At 37.8% G+C, this 17,065-nt stretch overlaps 1 protein-coding gene across 5 annotated transcripts in view; it reads right to left on the minus strand.

The window, feature by feature from the left end:
- The window catches only part of CORIN (corin, serine peptidase), a 269,106-nt gene that overhangs the window by 143,824 nt on the left and 108,217 nt on the right, over nucleotides 1–17,065 (minus strand). For all 5 annotated transcript variants that reach the window (XM_063723401.1, XM_063723400.1, XM_063723399.1 and 2 more), the window contains exon 5: nucleotides 14,502–14,683. In XM_063723401.1, the coding sequence (XP_063579471.1) occupies nucleotides 14,502–14,683 (182 nt within the window). The remainder of the gene's footprint in view (nucleotides 1–14,501; nucleotides 14,684–17,065) is intronic.

The following is a 17,065-nucleotide window of genomic DNA, read 5'->3' on the forward strand; positions in this document are numbered from 1 at the left end:
CAGACCAGCGAAAACGGAACAACTTGGCAGAGAAAGAGAGAAGAAGAGAGACGTTCGGCCACAGAGGGGAGTTCAGCAGAGAAGTCTGGCCGCTGGGTGCTCCGGCTCCAGGGAAAGAGCACCTTCCCACTCCATTCCCCTGCTTCCTGCTCCCCATCCACCTCGCTGAGTGCCACCTCCACCACTCAATAAAACCTTGCACTCATCCTTGGAGCTCACGTGTGATCTAATTCTTCCAGTACACTGGGCAAGAACTTGGGGTACAGAAGGCTGTCACACTGGCTCCCTGCCCTTGCGATAAGGCAGAGGGTCCATTGTGTTGATTAACACACAAGCCGTCTGCAGAAGGCAAATTTAAAAGAGCTTGCAGGCCGGGCGCGGTGGCTCACGCCTGTATTCCCAGCCCTTTGGGAGACTGAGGAGGGCAGATCACGAGGTCAGGAGTTCGAGACCTTAGCCTGGCCAATATGGTGAAACCCCATCTCTACTAAAAATACAAAAATTAGCCGGGCGTGGTGGCGGCGTGCCTGTAGTCCCAGCTACTTGGGAGGCTGAGGCAGGAGAATCACACGAACCCGGAAGGCAGAGGTTGCAGTGAACTGAGATTGTGCCACTGCACTCCAGCCTGGGTGACAGAGCGAGACTCCATCTCAAAAAAAAAAAAAGAGCTTGCCCACTTGGGCTTCAGGAGCCACAGACACCCACCCCCAGACCCTGCGGTGGGGCTGGAGCCCAAAAGCACTCTTGCAGTCCTCTGCACCTGCCAGTCTGCATGCTCCCCCTAGGCGTTTGAGCTGCAGGGTGACCACACAGGAGACACCCCTGTTGCATGTGCTGAGAGGGGAATCAGGGACCTCTCCCCTTTTACTATTCACATTGCTTTCTATATGACTGGTATTCTCCCGCAGTTGTGCAATGCAGCAATACTGATGAAGGCCTGACAGTTGTAAAGACCAAGGGCTTTTATACTAAGTGAGAGGGAAAGCCTTAGGAAACTTAGAATAGACGTGAAAGTTTAAAAGATCCCTTTCTCTGCTGTGTGCATAGGGAGGTATCAAGGAAGAGGCAGTAATAGCCCAAAGGGGCAGAGGGAGGCAGCAAGGAAACCAATAATGAGGGTGGAAGGATAATCCAGGCACAAATCCAAGTGAGCTGGGCCCGGTGGTTGTGGAGATAGTGAGCAATGGTTGGATCACGCATACATTTTGACAGTTGAACCACTAAAATTTGCAGACAAATCAGATATGGTGTGAAAGAGAAAAAGAAGAGTCAAGGATGACCCCAAGTTTTTAACTAAGAACAACTGAAAGAACTACATTGTTATTGACTAAGGAGGGAAAAGCCGGGAGAAGAGAAAGTGCATGGGCAATATCAGATTGGTTTTGTACCTGTTTCGTTTGACATGCCTTTTAGAAACTCAAATAGAAACAAATAGAAGGCAAATTTATGTGTGTGTGTGTGTGTGTGTGTGTGTGTGTGTGTGTGTCTGCATGCCGCAAGCATACATATGTATGCAGGTCCAGAGGGTCTGAGGAGGGATGTGGGCTAGAGATCCACATTTGTAGTTGTCAGTGTACCAGTGGTATTTAAAGCCATGAGCCTGAATTAGATCACCAAAAGGAGAGAGATTCTAGGCCTGAGGCACTCCAGTGTCTACAGGCGAGAGAAATGAGGAGAAAACACAAAGGAGACTAGAATAAGTGGCCAAAGAAAGAGGAAAACCCAATTGGAAGTCAGGTGAAGAGTTTATCAGGTAAGAGGGAGTGATTAAATGTAGCAAACACTGGCAGGGCACGGTGGCTCACGCCTGTAATCCCAGTACTTTGGGAGGCTGAGGCAGGCAGATCACAAGGTCAGGAGTTCGAGACCAGCCTGGCCAACATGGTGAAACCCCATCTCTACCAATAATACAAAAATTAGCTAGGTGTGGTGGCGCACACCTGTCGTCTCAGCTACTTGGGAGGCTGAGGCAGAAGAATTGCTTGAACTCGGGAGGCAGAGGTTGCAGTGAGCCAAGATTGCACCACTGCACTCCAGCCTGGGTGACAGAGCAAGACTCCATCTCAAAAAAAAGAAAAAAAAATTAGCAAATGTTGGAGGTCAAAAACTACTGAGAACTACTATGGGATATAGCCACACAGGTAGAGGCCCTTGGAGATGTGGGGACAAAGGAGTTTTTCTTGAAAGGTGTAAGCAAGGACAGTAGAATGGAGGTTTGAAGCTTAGGGAAGTGGAATAAAATTGGGGATGATAGATAGATTTAAGAATCATCAGTGCATATGTGGCTATAAGCAAATATGAGATTTCCCAGAGAAAACATATAAGATGTTGAGAAAAGAAGGTTGAAAATAGTATCCTGTGGAATATCAACACTTAAGGGGCCAGTAGAAAAAGGAAGGAGACTAGAGGGTGGCCAGGGCAGTGAGAGGCAGATCAGAATAGCAATGTGCTAGAAACCAAAGGCAAAGAGTGCTACGAATGAAGAAGAAACCAACAGGGACAAAAGTCTTCCACTGCAGGAGGCAGCCAAGTTTATACTCCCTCCTTCACAACCCCACATCTCTTCTCCTATAGGACATTGTCCTTATGGGCTGTAACAGATACTGTCAGTTTCAAAGACTAAAGGAAGTGCATACCCCAGGTCCCTCACCCCTCTAGTAGACTAATTCTAAACCATATGTTGTACACTAGTTCCCAGATTTTCCCATGGGATTGCTCTAGTTGCCCACTATGGTAGCTGGTTTAGTAATCTACTCTTTTTTTTTTTTGAGATGGAGTTTTGCTCCATCTCCCAGGCTGGAGTGCAGTGGCACGATCTCAGCTCACTGCAACCTCTGCTTCCCAGGCTCAAGCGATTCTCCTGCCTCAGCCTCCTGAGGGGCTGGGATTACAGGCACATGCCACCACATCCGGCTTTTTTATATTTTTAGTAGAGACAGGGTTTCACTATGTTGGCCAGGCTGGTCTCGAACTCTTAACCTCAAGTGATCCACCCTCCTTGGCCTCCCAAAGTGCTGGGATTACAGGTGAGAGCCACCGCACCTGGCCAGTAATCTACTCGTTATTGACCTGTTTCCCTTCCCACTGCCATGAACCCCGCCCCACCACTGTCTCACGTCTCTCCCAAATGTACCATGGCCCAACTCCTTGTCTCAGGTCTGTGTCTATGCATCCCAGGTCCATCTCTCCACTGGCCTATGAACTCTTTAAAAATATGCCTGGTACATAGAATACACCTACTACATGTCTGTTGAATTGAAGGATTTACATTTGCACAGAGCATGTGGCTTCTCTCAAATAAAGTTATCTCAAATACATTATCCCATTTAGCCCATAACACAATTCTACCACTTAGGTATTATTATTTCTATTGTAAAGTTGGAGCAATAGAGGTTTAAAGGGCTTGAGAGAGATGCTCAGTGCCTTCACGATGCAATTTGCAAAATATCCATATAAGTACCTCATCTATCTCTAGCAAAATATTGATGTAAGTACCTCAAAGAAATAGTATTAAATTATTTCTTCCAAATAAACCCACAATTCAATAGGAGAAATTTGGACTATGTGCTTTACCAGGATCCTGAAACTATCATTTTGCTGCTTGTGCACTGAAATGGCTGCTAGCAGCAACCAGAGCTAGGCAGAGCAAATAAAGTGCTATGAAAAGGAAGAGGAAAATGAATGAACAAATAACTGAAGTTCTTTCATGGCAGAGAGATCTCTTCAGGCCCACAAAAATACGATTTAAAATCAACTTTCCATATATGATTACAGACTAGATAAAGGATTAGTCAGAAAGCTCAGCATGATTGATAGGTCCTGAACTTTAGCCCCCTGAGTTCTCACATCTCAACTATGGAAACATACGAATGTTTATTTTAAAACCTCTGACGAACAGTTCCCACAGCATTATCGCTTTAGCACACTATTTACTTTACAAGACCTAGCATCAACATAAGATAGAAAGGATAAGACAACTGTGTGTCCTTCTATATGGGAACAAAATACCTTAGGAGTTATGACTGATTTAAAGGATATTAAGAGAAGATGAATCGAATTTACAGAGCTAAGCATTGGGAAAAGCAGCTGTTACAAGTTGTGGGTTTTGGCTCGATTCACTCTGGAAAGACATGTGAGAGCTCTTGTGAGAAGGGGGCTGTAGCAGCGGGTATTAATGAGGATTAATAATCAAATCTCAAGATGGTCCCAGGGTGGTGGACTATTTGGGGGAGGATGGAGCCTGGGGGACTGGATTTAAAATAAGCTGGGAATGACCTCCTGAACTTCAGTTTCTTAATTTATAAAATAAAGATTATAATACCTTGGAGATTTACTCTGGAAGCAAATTGAACTAACAGCTGTGAAAGCACTTCAGAAAGGGGAATGGGGTACATAATGTAAAGGGAGGGAATTACTATTTCCTTGGGCAAATGATTTTACAAGTTGGAGGAAGATGATTGAGACAAGAGTCAACTTTTAGTCACCATTCATTTCATCGGCTAAGTAGGAACCTGACACCCAACGCAAGTCCACAGTAGCGAACATCTCCACCAGAACACCTTCTTCCATCCTCTTTGCTAAGTAGGAGCCTTTCTCTTCTAAAATATTCAGGATTCATTTATGCAATTGACTTCACTCTATTCCATTGACATTATCCTGTGCCATTTTATACTTTCTGTATCACAGCATGTTTACATGTAGTTATTAATGCTCTTTTAACATTCTGTTTTTACACGTGGGTATCACAGATTAGGTTTAACACTCCTTAAAGGTAGGAAGTATGTTAAACTATTATTATTATTATTACTGTTAGAAAGTACTTTGCAAAACATATAGCCCTAGACCACGGTTTCTCAAAAGCAGCACTCCTAACATTTTAGGCCATGTAATTTTTTTGTTGTGGGAGGCTGTCCTGCATGTACATTGTAGGATGTTTGGCAGCATACCTTGCCTCTACCTACTAGGTGTTAGTAGTAACTCCCCCTCTTCTCACAGCTGTGACAACCAAAAATGTCTACAGACATTGCCAAATGTTCCCAAATGGGAGCTGCAAAATCACCCCTAGTTAAGAACCAATGCGTTAAACAGATACAGATTAAAATTATGGTCACCATAATTACTTTGACTTTTTCAGAGTACCTGGAATGATACGCAGGAAAGAAAAAGGCTCAATCAATATTGAATGAAAAAATGAAAGAAAAACTACATTAGTTGTATTCATAAAGTGGCTCTATAGCATAATCCCTTATATGATTAAGACTGTATTATATAATAAACACTTTTCTGGTTGGCATACAATATATTCTCATACTTTTTAGTAACTATGTCTGTGTATACAAGAAATTACATTCTTATGCATATACAAAGATTGTAACTGGCAGTAACTTTCTCTATAGCACACAAACTATGAATATGTCTATCATCCTGTTTACCCATAAAGCAAGAGACAGAATAGTTATTTTAAATTCTAGGTAAATATTACATCAAACACAAATTATCAGATGCATTTTTGGAGAATTATCTCTACATGAAAAAAATATTATAACCAAGAATTCTAAAATCTGACAAGTAGAGGATCTCAGATGAGTGTACTTAGGAAATTTCAGTTATCTTTAAACATACATTTTTAAATATAAATGTTTCATCAATCTTTCTAAGATTTTTTCCAAGATCATCAATCTTTTCCAAGATTAGAATATTTGCAATATCCTCTGATATTGGAGAGCCAATGTTTTAAGTGGCATTTTAGTTTCCTATTAAAAAATACTAATAATGGGCTGGGCACAGTGGCTCACGCCTGTAATCCCAGCACTTTGGAAGGCCGAGGCGGGCGGATCACGAGGTCAGGAGATCAAGACCATCCTGGCTAACATGGTGAAACCACGTCTCTACTAAAAATACAAAAAGTTAGCCGGAAGTTGTGGTGGGCACCTGTAGTCCCAGCTACTCTGGAGGCTGAGACATTCTCCTGAGAATGGCATGAACCCAGGAGGCGAAGCTTGCAGTGAGCAGAGATCGCATCACTGCACTCCAGCCTGGGCGACAGAGACTCCGTCTTAAAAAAAAAAGATACTAATAATGTTATTTTGATTTTCAAGAACTGATATGTTTTGAGCAACAGTGTTACATAACACTGATAATTTTTTTATTTTCAAGTTTTCTCTATGAATTCTTAAATCCTGTATCAATGGGTTACATTTTCCAAATGACCACTAATGAAGACTGTAAGCATTCTTATAAAACAGGAGAAAATGTAGTTAAAACAGAAAAGACTTAAAGGACTTCTCTTTCAGTTTTACTCACTCAGCCTTCTAAAGTCTTTTAGCTATATACTATCTTTTAGAGGGAATCCTAATTTAGCAGCAGACCTCTACTAAACAATGTGTGAGAAAGAAAACAAACTTCCATTTCTGGCCATGATGTAATAACTTGCAGCAGATCAATGCCCCCGTCAAGTACAACTAGAAAAGCCAGATAAAACACAAGAAACATCTGTTTGAAGGCATCTGAGAGCTGATGAGATAATTAAGATGTGAGTGGCCAAGGTCCCAGAGAGAAGATAACTGTAGAACAAAGAGTCTACATTCTTTTTTAAAGTTTTAAGTTCAAAAGTACATATGCAAGTTTGTTATATAGGTAAACTTGTGTCATAGGGGTTTGTTGTACAGATTACTCACTTATTAAGCCTAGTACCCATTAATTCGTTTTCCTGATCCTTTTTCTCCTCCTACCCTCCACCTTCTGGTAGGCCCCAGTATCAGTTGTTCCCCTCTATGTGTCCATGTATTCTCATCATTTAGCTAAGTGAGACCATGCCCTAAGAGTCTACAATCTGTGCATGCCTTGTCCCTCATAGAACTTGCCAGTTCTTGGCATGGTGCTACACATGTGACCACTGTAAAGAGAAGATAAGCCAGCAGAACTTTTGGCAATTCCACAAAGGTGAAGAGACAAAAATTAGAGTTTGGTGTTGCTGAAGCAGCCAGATACTAAGGGGCCAGGTAAGCAGTGAAAGGGGAGACATAGAGAAGCAGATCTATCAGTTGGAAGGGTTGCCTTGCAAGGCATTTGCCACAGAGGGCAGGAGGCTAAAGAGCTAAGCAGAAAACTTCAGAAAAGTAGAACGGAAATTACAGAAATTATACTGCTCTGAACAGAAAATAAAATAAAATTTGGAACTACCCAAGGAGGAAGGGAATATAGTAAGCCTCCCAGTTTCTCAGTTGAGACTACTGGAGAACCACACTCTCAGAATGGAGAAAAACCAGAGGTAGACGGAGCCTTATAACAATGAGGCAAAATCAGCTTAGTCTCTGATTATATTAAGGCTATCTGGCCCATATGTGCCTAGTGATCATATATGTGGCACACACATGTGATCATATATGTGTCTGGCCCATATCACATATACAATCTGGCCATATATGTCTACCCTTCAAGAAAGAATCTATTGCTACATTTGCTGGCCCACTGCTTTTAGCTGTCAGATCCTTCGGGTTTTGCCTCAGCTGTGGAACACTGAAGATATCTGCCTCACCCAGTGGCACACTCTTCCCAGGAAGGACCACATCCAATGACTGATTGAGGTGGAGACACATAGACTCGACTATTTTGGCTCAACATGGGATAACTCTTGTAGGCCTAATACATTCCAGAACTCCCCAAGGATTTAGCTGAGGCTTTGGTGGGCCTGGATCATATTTCAACTCCTTCTGCCAAATTTTGCTTTCTCTCTCTCCCTTAACACAAAGGCTGAAGCTTAATAAATACTCTGTACACCAAACTCCATCTCAGTTACTATTTCCAGAAAACTCAACTTTTAGCACCTAGTGTCAGGCATGGTCTAAGAAAGCAGGTGATAAGATATGGTTATTGATCTAGATAACCTCACAACTACATCAGCTGTGAAAATTAGCAGCCAAGCAGCCACTAGAAGGGGCAAAACATGCCTGGAGCTCTCCACAATGCCCCATTACCAAAGAATTGTCATTATTTCTCTTGTCTGTTAGCTCCCTGGAAACTCACCTCAGAGCAAATGTGATTATTTGACCTGAATAAGAGCTTACTCAGTGCAAAAGCCTTTTCCCCGGGGTGTTTCTAAAAAAATATATATTAATAACCGATTAACACTGTAACTGTCTGAGGTGGGGATACCACTCTGGGCAAACAAGAAGCTAACCAGAAAAATTAAAAGAAAAATGTGGGGAATTCCTGTAGGAAAATTTGAAAAGCTCTAATACATTGCTGAGACTCTAGAAGATCCCATGAATGTGCAGGACTATGCATATACCTAAAAAGGACCCGGAAAGGCCCAAATATCTCACCTGTGGCAGACATTGAGACCCTGTACGAGCAGAAATTAAAAGATAAGGCAGAGCTGTAAACTCTGCTATAGTATTGACTGCTATAGTATTGATTCTGCTATAGTGTCGACTCTGCTACAGTACTGACTACGCACCCTAACATGCACAGAATCCCTTGGCAAAGACTAGGATATATACCTGTTAAAGGCATTTAAGGAAATTCTGTCCAATCATTAGTTGACCACTAGGCTGCTATCTGAGCAAAAACTTCAGTGGCCAGACATGACAAAGAACAAACTTAACATAATTTGTTCAGGGAACTCATTGAACAAATAAATAACAATAATTAAAGCAACAAGAAACAGAAACAGCAACAAATGTTGAGGGGAAGAATTCAACTTGCAGAGTTGAACATTATATTATTTAAAATGTCCAACTTTCAACAAAAAATTACAAGATGTCCAAAGAGACTGGAACATATGCCCATATGCAGGGGGAAAAAACAGTCAACAAAAACTGTTCCTGAGGAAGCTCAGACATTGAATTTACTGGGCAGACTTTTAAATCAGTTATTTTGACTCATTCAAAGAACTAAGGAACACATTTCTAGAGAACTAAAGGGAAGTATAAGAGCAATGGCTCAAAAAATACAAAATATTAATAAAGATATATAGATTATTTTAAAATATTAGAAATTATGCAGTAAAATATATAATAACTGAAATTAAAAATTTACTAGAAAGACTTAACAGCAGACTTGATCAGGCAGAAGAGAAAATCTGCAAACTTTAAGATAAGTAAGCTGAGATTATCTAGTCTAAGGAACAGAAAGAAAAAAAGAAGAAAAATTAAAAGGTCCTTAATGACTTGGAGGATGCACCAACATACTCATAATGGGAGTCCCAGAAAGAGATAAAAGAATGAGTCAGAAATAATGTTTGAAGATATAATAGCTGAAAACTTCTCAAATTTGGAGAAAAACATTAATCTGCATAACCAAGAAGTATAAAAATTCAAATAAACTCTAAAGGATCTACAGTTAGACACATTGTAATTAATCTATCAAAAATCAGACACAGAAAATTTTGAAAACACCGGGAGATACAACTCATCAGATAAAATGGAGCTTCAGAAAGGTTAACATCTGACTTCTCATCCAAACTGAGGAGTCCAAAAGGAAGTGGGATAACATATTCAAAGTGCTGAAAACGAAAGACTGTCAAACAAAAATTCTATGTACAGCAAAATATCCTTTCAAAATGGAAGACAAATTAAGATATTCCCAGATAAACAAAAGTGGAGAGAATTTGCTATTAACAGAACCACCCTGTAAGAAGTACTAAAGGAAGTCCTCTAGGATAAAATAAAAGGACAGTATACAGTAACTTGAATCCATATGAAGAAATAAAAGGTATTGGTAGAGGTAATTAAATAGGTAAAAGTAAGATAAAAGAAATGTATTTTTTCTATAAATCTTTTATTATCCTATCTGATTCTTAAAAACAACTGCATAAATCAATAATTTATAATCATAATCAATAAACCTATGTTGAGATTATATTATATGAAGATGTAATTTGTATACATAATGGTACAAAGAAGGAAGAAGAAACAAAGCTATACAGAAGCAAAGTGTAGTTATTGTTGAAATTCAGTTGGGATTCATCTGAACTAGACTGTTGTAACTTAAGATGTTAATTTTAAGTTCCAGCACAACCAATAAGAATAACTAAAAAAAATAGCCACGCAAAAAGAAATTTAAAATGGCATACCCCAATATATCTAACACAAAAAAAGTCAGTAATGAAGGATCAAGAAATACAAAAGTCATAGAGAAAATAAATTTCAAAATGGCATACGCAAATACTTATAATTACATTAAGTATAAATGAATTAAACACTACAATCAAAAGGCAGAGATTTGTCTCATAGATAAAAATATGAGATTCAATTATATACTGTGTGTAAAAGGCATACTTTATATTCAGAAACACAAATAGGTTGTAAGTTTAAAAATGGAAATTTTTAGGTGCATATGTGTTTACATAAATTCTCTATTGCTGGGTTGGGTGTACTACAGATGTCTATTAGATCTCATTGGTTTATCGTGCTTTATAAGTCTTGTATTTCCCTTTTAATCTTCTACCTAGCTCTACTCATTATTGACAGTGGAATATTGTGGTTGAATTGTCTATTTTTCCTTCAGTTCTGTCAGATTTAAGTATTTCTGGCTCTGTGTTATGTTTTCCTGATGAATTGACCCTTTATCATTAAAAAATCCCTCCTTTTTTCTGGTAACAATTTTGTTTTAAAATACATTTGATCAAATATTAGTATAGCCATTCCAGCTCTTTTAGCAAAGATTGCATGGTATATTTACATATGTAATCTTTATCAAAATTATAGCTGAATTTTTTTCAGAAATTGACAAGTTAATCCTAAAATTTATACAGAAAGGCAAGGGACCCAGGATAGCTAAAGTAATCCTTAAAAAGTTAAAGTATGCATACTTCATACTTTCAAAATGTATTGCAAACTGTGGTAATCAAGAAAGATAGATAGATCAATAAAATAGAATTGAAAGTCCAGAAATAAACCCATACATCTATGGCCAATTGTTTTTTAACAAGGGGCTCCAAGTCCATTCAGTGGGAAAGAATAGCTTTTCAACAATACATACTAGGACAACTGAATTTCCATATGCAAATGAAAGAAGTTGGACTCCTACTTCACAACATACAGAAAAGTTAATTAAAAATGGATCAATGACTTAAATATAAGAGCTAAATCTATTAAAATCTTAAAAGAAAACAAAGAAATAAATAATTAGTCACCTTGTATTAGCCAATTTTTAAAATACATACACTAGAAGCATATGCAACAAAAGAAAAGACAGATAAACTGGACTTCCTCAAAGTTAAAAACTGTTGTTAAAATGAAAACAGCCCCTGAAGAATGTAGGAAGATATTTGAAGATTAAATAGCTTAAAAAGCACACTTGCATCCAGAATATATAAAGAACCTGATAATTCAACAATTTAAAGAGGCAACCTAATTTTAAAATGGGCAAAGTATTTGAACAGATATTTCTCAATATAAGGCATACAAATGGCTAACACTAACAAGCACATGACATGTTGCTCAACATAATTAGTCATTAGCAAACTGCAAATCAAAACCACAATGGAATACCACTTCACATCAACTAGGACAGCTATAAACAAAAAAGACAAGTGTGGTGAAAATGTGGAAACACTGGAGCCCTCACACATTGTTTGTAGGAATGGCATTTCCTCAAAATGTTAAACATAGAGTTAATACTAGTCACAGCAATTCTACTCCTAGGTATATAGCTGAGAGAATTAAAACTGTATGTCCACACAAAAACACAAAATCTTATACACAAATATTATACAGATAGCATTATTCATAACAGTCCAAAAGTGAAAACAGTCCAAATATTCCTCAATTAATGTATGGATTTTTAATGTGGTATATTCCTACAATGGAGTATCAATTGACAATAAGTACTAATAATACATGCTACAGCATATATGAACCCTGAAAATATTTTGCTATGTGAAAGAAGTCAGTCACAAGAGTCCCATACTGTATGATTTCATTCATATTACATGTCCAAAATAGTCATGTTTATAGAAACAGAAAGTTAATTAGTGTTTACCAGGGCCTGAGGAGAGGGATGGCAATTTACTGCTAATGCATGTAGGTTTCTTTCTAGGGTGATAAAAACATTCTGAAATTATTGTAGATGATTATGATGGTTGTACAATTCTGTGTGTATACTAAATCACTTAATAATATACTTTAAACAGATGAATTTTATAGTATGTGAATGATCTCAATAAAGCTGGCATTTCTAAAAGGTAACTAGCATAATATGAAAAAATAATACATCATCTTAATAGATACAGAAAAAAATAATGAAATTCAAAACCCATTCAGGATTTTTTAAAAAGTCTTAGCAAACTACAAACAGAAAGAGCTTCCTTAATCTGACCAAGAGTATCCTAAAAACCCTTCACCAAACATCAGAATTAAAGGTGAAATATTGAAAACCTTCTTTCTGACATAGAAGAAACAGAAAGCAGAATGACTGAAAAGGAGGAAATAAATTGTCATTATTTTAGATGACATGAGTGTGTACTTAGAAAATTCAAATGAATTTACAGACAAATTGTAAAAATTGTTGAGTGATTTATCAAATTTCTTGGATACATAAAAACAGAAAATAAAGGAAATGTTTTAAAAATATATAATTTACAATAACATCAAAAACACCAGAGACCACAAATAAATCTAAAGATGTTCAAGATCTCTATGGTTAAACCTATAACATGTAATTGAGATAAATTTTAAAATGCCTCATTGAAAATATCTACTTAAATATTACCATAGTATATAATTGTTATGGTTGGAAGACTGAGTGTTGTAAAGAAATTTTCCTGAATTTGATCTATATATTTAATGCAGTCCTAATTTAAAAACAAAACAAAAACAAAAACAGCATTTGTGGAAATTACACAGTGATTTTAAAATTTACGTTAAATGCAAAGGACCAAAAATAGTCAATCTTTAAGAAGAACAAAGATAGAGGACATATAATATTCAATATAAAGATGCTATAAAAGTATAGTAATCCAGATAGGGTGGTATTGTCTTAATTCTATTCTGTCGATTAGAGGGTTCGAAAATAGATATACATGTAATCATTCACTTGATTGATAGCAGCAGTGATATTACAGTGCAGAGAGAAAAATTGTCTTCTAAATAATTAAATGGTGGTGGGTCAATTGAATATACACATAGAAAAAAATTAATTCCTATCTTTTACCTTTCACCATGCACAAAAATTAATTCCAGAATTATAGTATATGTAAAACTGAATGTCAAAACAATAAAGATTCTAGAAGAAACATAGGAGAAAAACTTCTATGTTTGGGGGTGAGCAAAGATTTCTTAAGACACAGAAAAAAAACAAAAGAAAAGATTGATATTATGGACCCATTAAAATTAAGATCTTCTATTCCATCATAGATGCTAATCAGAGTAGAAAGGCAAGCCATAGGGCATGAGATCTTTGCAATACATATATCCAACAGATGACTTGTATCCAGAATTCATACAAAACTATAAATTAAAGACAAAAAGACAGACCATCAAAAAATAGGCAAAATATTTGGACAGACATTTCACAATACTCCCATCAAAACTGTTAAAATGAAAAAGACTGACAATGCTAAGGACTGGGAAGGATTTGGAGCAACTACAACTTTCATAAGGAGCTGGTAAGAGCATAAATTGGTACAACCACTTTAGAAAACTTTTTTGTTGAATAAATATAACCATATTCAATTAAAGACAGGCACAAGAGGCTGGGAACGGTGACTCATGTCTGTAATCCAAACACTTTGGGAGGCCAAGGTGGGTGGATCACGAGATAAGGAGTTCAAGACCAGTCTGGCCAACATGGCAAAACTGTGTCTCTACTAAAAATACAAAAGTTAGCCAGGCATGATGGCGTGCGCCTATAATCCCAGCTACTCGGGAGGCTGAGGCAGGAGAATTGCTTGAACCCGAAAGGCAGAGGTTGCAGTGAGCTGAGATCATGCCACTGCACTCCAGCCTGGGTGGCAGAGCAAGTCTCTGTCTCCAGAAAAAAAAAAAAAAAAAAAAAAAAGACATGCACAAGAATAGTAATAGCATCACTATAATAGCTGAAAATTGGATACAATGCAAATGTCCATCAACAGTGGAATGGAAAAATATATTTTGGTTCAATCATATATTAGAATGCTATATAACAATGAGAATGAATGAACCACAATATGAAGATGTAATTAATTTCTTGAACATAATGCTAAGCAAACGAAGACAGGTTTTAAAAAGTTACATATTGTATGATTCCATTTATATGAATTCAGAAATTAGCAAAACTAAGGTGGTAGAAGTAAGGATAGAGGTTTCTTTTGGAAGGGTGAGATACGACAGGCAGCGGGCTTGAAGGCATTTCTGGGGATGTTGTTAATATTCTATTCCTTGATCTGGGTTCTGGTTACATGGATCTTGTCACTTGGTTAAAATTTATCAGACTGTACACTTATTATTTATATCCGTTCCTGTATAAATGGCATACTCAAATAAAATCTTCTAAAAATGAAATGAAACATAGACACCTACATTGCTTTCCGTTTTCCTGCTGAGGTGAGAAGCAAATTCTGCTGACGTTGCTGCTTTCAGTTTGGTTTCTAAACTGGGAGCATCTGAGGAAATCCGGCCAGGAGTAATTCACCATCCCCAGGACTGATTCACAGCCTTCTTTTGCAGCCTCACAGAAGGACCTACAGGGCAGGAGTCCATGACTAAAAAAAAAAAAAAAAGAGAGAAAGGTGAAAATTAGTGTCTTTACAGAATAAATTTTGAAGTAATAGTGAAATTAAAGTTAGCCCCTGTGTTGTGATATTATCTTAATTTATACTTACTATAGTCAGCAACTTAAATTTTTACATTCAGTCCTATGACAGTGATTTTAGCTACTCTATGGTCTTGATTCTAGAAGAAATAGCTAGTTCCACATCATCTAACTATTTCTTGTAGGGGCATTTATCAATAATTTGTTTAATATTTACTGGGCTAAAATATATAGTTGTCAGCCTAAAAGAGCTCTATTTAATATCAAAAGGGGAAAATTATCATGGAAACAAAGGCCCTCAAATTGCAAAGGAAGAAGTAGGTCAAAAATATGTTATTCTTGTATTTTTATCTTCCCTTTGAGAAATTCAAGTATCTCTGAGTGGTAGCAGAGAGTAAGCTGTTCCATTATTAACTTCCCCAGCCTCCCTGGAAAATGAACATTATACAGACAAATGGCAACTTGGAAGACTTTGTACAGTTATTTATCTTTTCAGATTTCTAGTCTGTCATCGGCAAAATAAAAAAAAATGCAAACAATTGTCTGTTAATAGTATGAGTAATGATGCCTCCGGAGCTTATCTTTATTTACTTAACATGCCATGAAACAGTCCTAGATCCACAGCTCTGTGGATGGAGATGGGATACTAACAAAGTCAAGGCCATGGACTTGTTTCCTTGCAGACCCAGGTAATTGTTCCTACTTTACAGCTGAAGGCTGCATCTCTCACCCTGGCTGGTCAATCGCTAAAGGCATTTCAAACAGTTTTAAGGAAACTGGGAAAGGAAATAGACATGTCAGTTAAATCAAAGCATACACTTCACAAATGTGGAGCCAATAAGATATCACAGAATCATACAATATTAGATACGTAACAAACCTTAAACAATACCTTATTCAAATCCTTCATATGAGATAGTTCCAGGGAGATTCTAGGACAGACTTGAGGTCAAACAGCTCCTAATGGCAGAAGCAGGAATAGAATCCTGGTGTTTCAAGTTTCAGGACACATTCTACCTACTCTCTCTGTCTCTTCTCTTCTAAGGACCTAATACCTGGGTTTTCAAAACTCCTTGATCAAACAAGCACATTTACAATACCCCATTCATACTTCTACAGATTACAAAAACATAAGGGGATATGCCAGCCATTGAGATCAAATGAAACTAATAGGGTCTGTAAAATAATCTTAGGGCAGAGATCTTTGTACATAAAATTGGAAAAAGGGAACTCAACAATTACATTCAGATAAAAATATTTTACCTTCCTCTCAGAAAGTCACCTTAAAACTGAGTATCTTTTAGAATACTGATCTTCATATAATTGTCTACATACATTAATATGTAACCAAATTCAATAGTGAAGATGTTGAAGAAGAGGTTTTGTATTTGAAAGAATTAGCTTCAGCATATAAAATATGAATTGGTTCAGGCAAGTTTCTTGGTATGAAGAAGACACCTGAAATATATTAGATATTTCTAGGACCAAGAAAGGATCACTTAAATAACAGTTTTTCAATATTTCCTGCCTGTCCTGAATCTTATCCCAGAGAAGTTAGCGAATATGTTTTCTCAAATAAAACTAGGATACACAGTAAAGGAATGTGGAGAACATAAAATTACTGTATGCAGTTACTTATGTTTGCCAGGCACTGTTCTTAGTGCCACACATGCATCACCTCACTGATTTCTCAGAACAGGATGAGTAATAGGTGTTATTACTCATCCCCAATACACAAATAAGGAAACTGAAGCACAGACAAATAAGACATTTGTCCAAGTTCACTGAGGGAATGAGAGTCAGAGCCGGGATTAGAACTCGGGCAGATTGACCCAGGACCTATTCTATTCACTACTGTACTACAAAAGTCCTAATTTCATGAATGCATGTCTTGCAAGCACAACGCAAATCTTTTTTTTTTTTTTTTTTTTCAAATGGAGTTTGGCTTTGTTGCCCTTGCTAGACTGCAGTGGCGCCATAGGCTCACTGCAAGCTCTGCCTCCTGGTTTCAAGCGATTCTCGTGCCTCAGCTTCCCGAGTAGCTGGGATTACAGGCATGCACCACCTCGCCTGGCTAATTTTGTATTTTTAGTAGAGATGGGGTTTCAACATGTTGGCCAGGCTGGTCTCAAACTCCTGACCTCAGGTGATCTGCCCACCTTAGCCACCCAAAGTGCTGGGATTACAGGCCTGAGCCACCGCACCCAGCCAAGAGTGCAAATCTTGATATGCACTTTGTGAGTGGCACCATCATATACATGATGGGTGAGATCTCCACTCTACAAAAGCCTACAAATGTGCATTGAATCAGTATTCGTCAAAGGGGCTAAGG

The sequence above is a fragment of the Pongo abelii genome, chromosome 3 (genome assembly GCF_028885655.2).
Source record: "Pongo abelii isolate AG06213 chromosome 3, NHGRI_mPonAbe1-v2.0_pri, whole genome shotgun sequence".
Lineage (NCBI taxonomy): Eukaryota > Metazoa > Chordata > Mammalia > Primates > Hominidae > Pongo > Pongo abelii.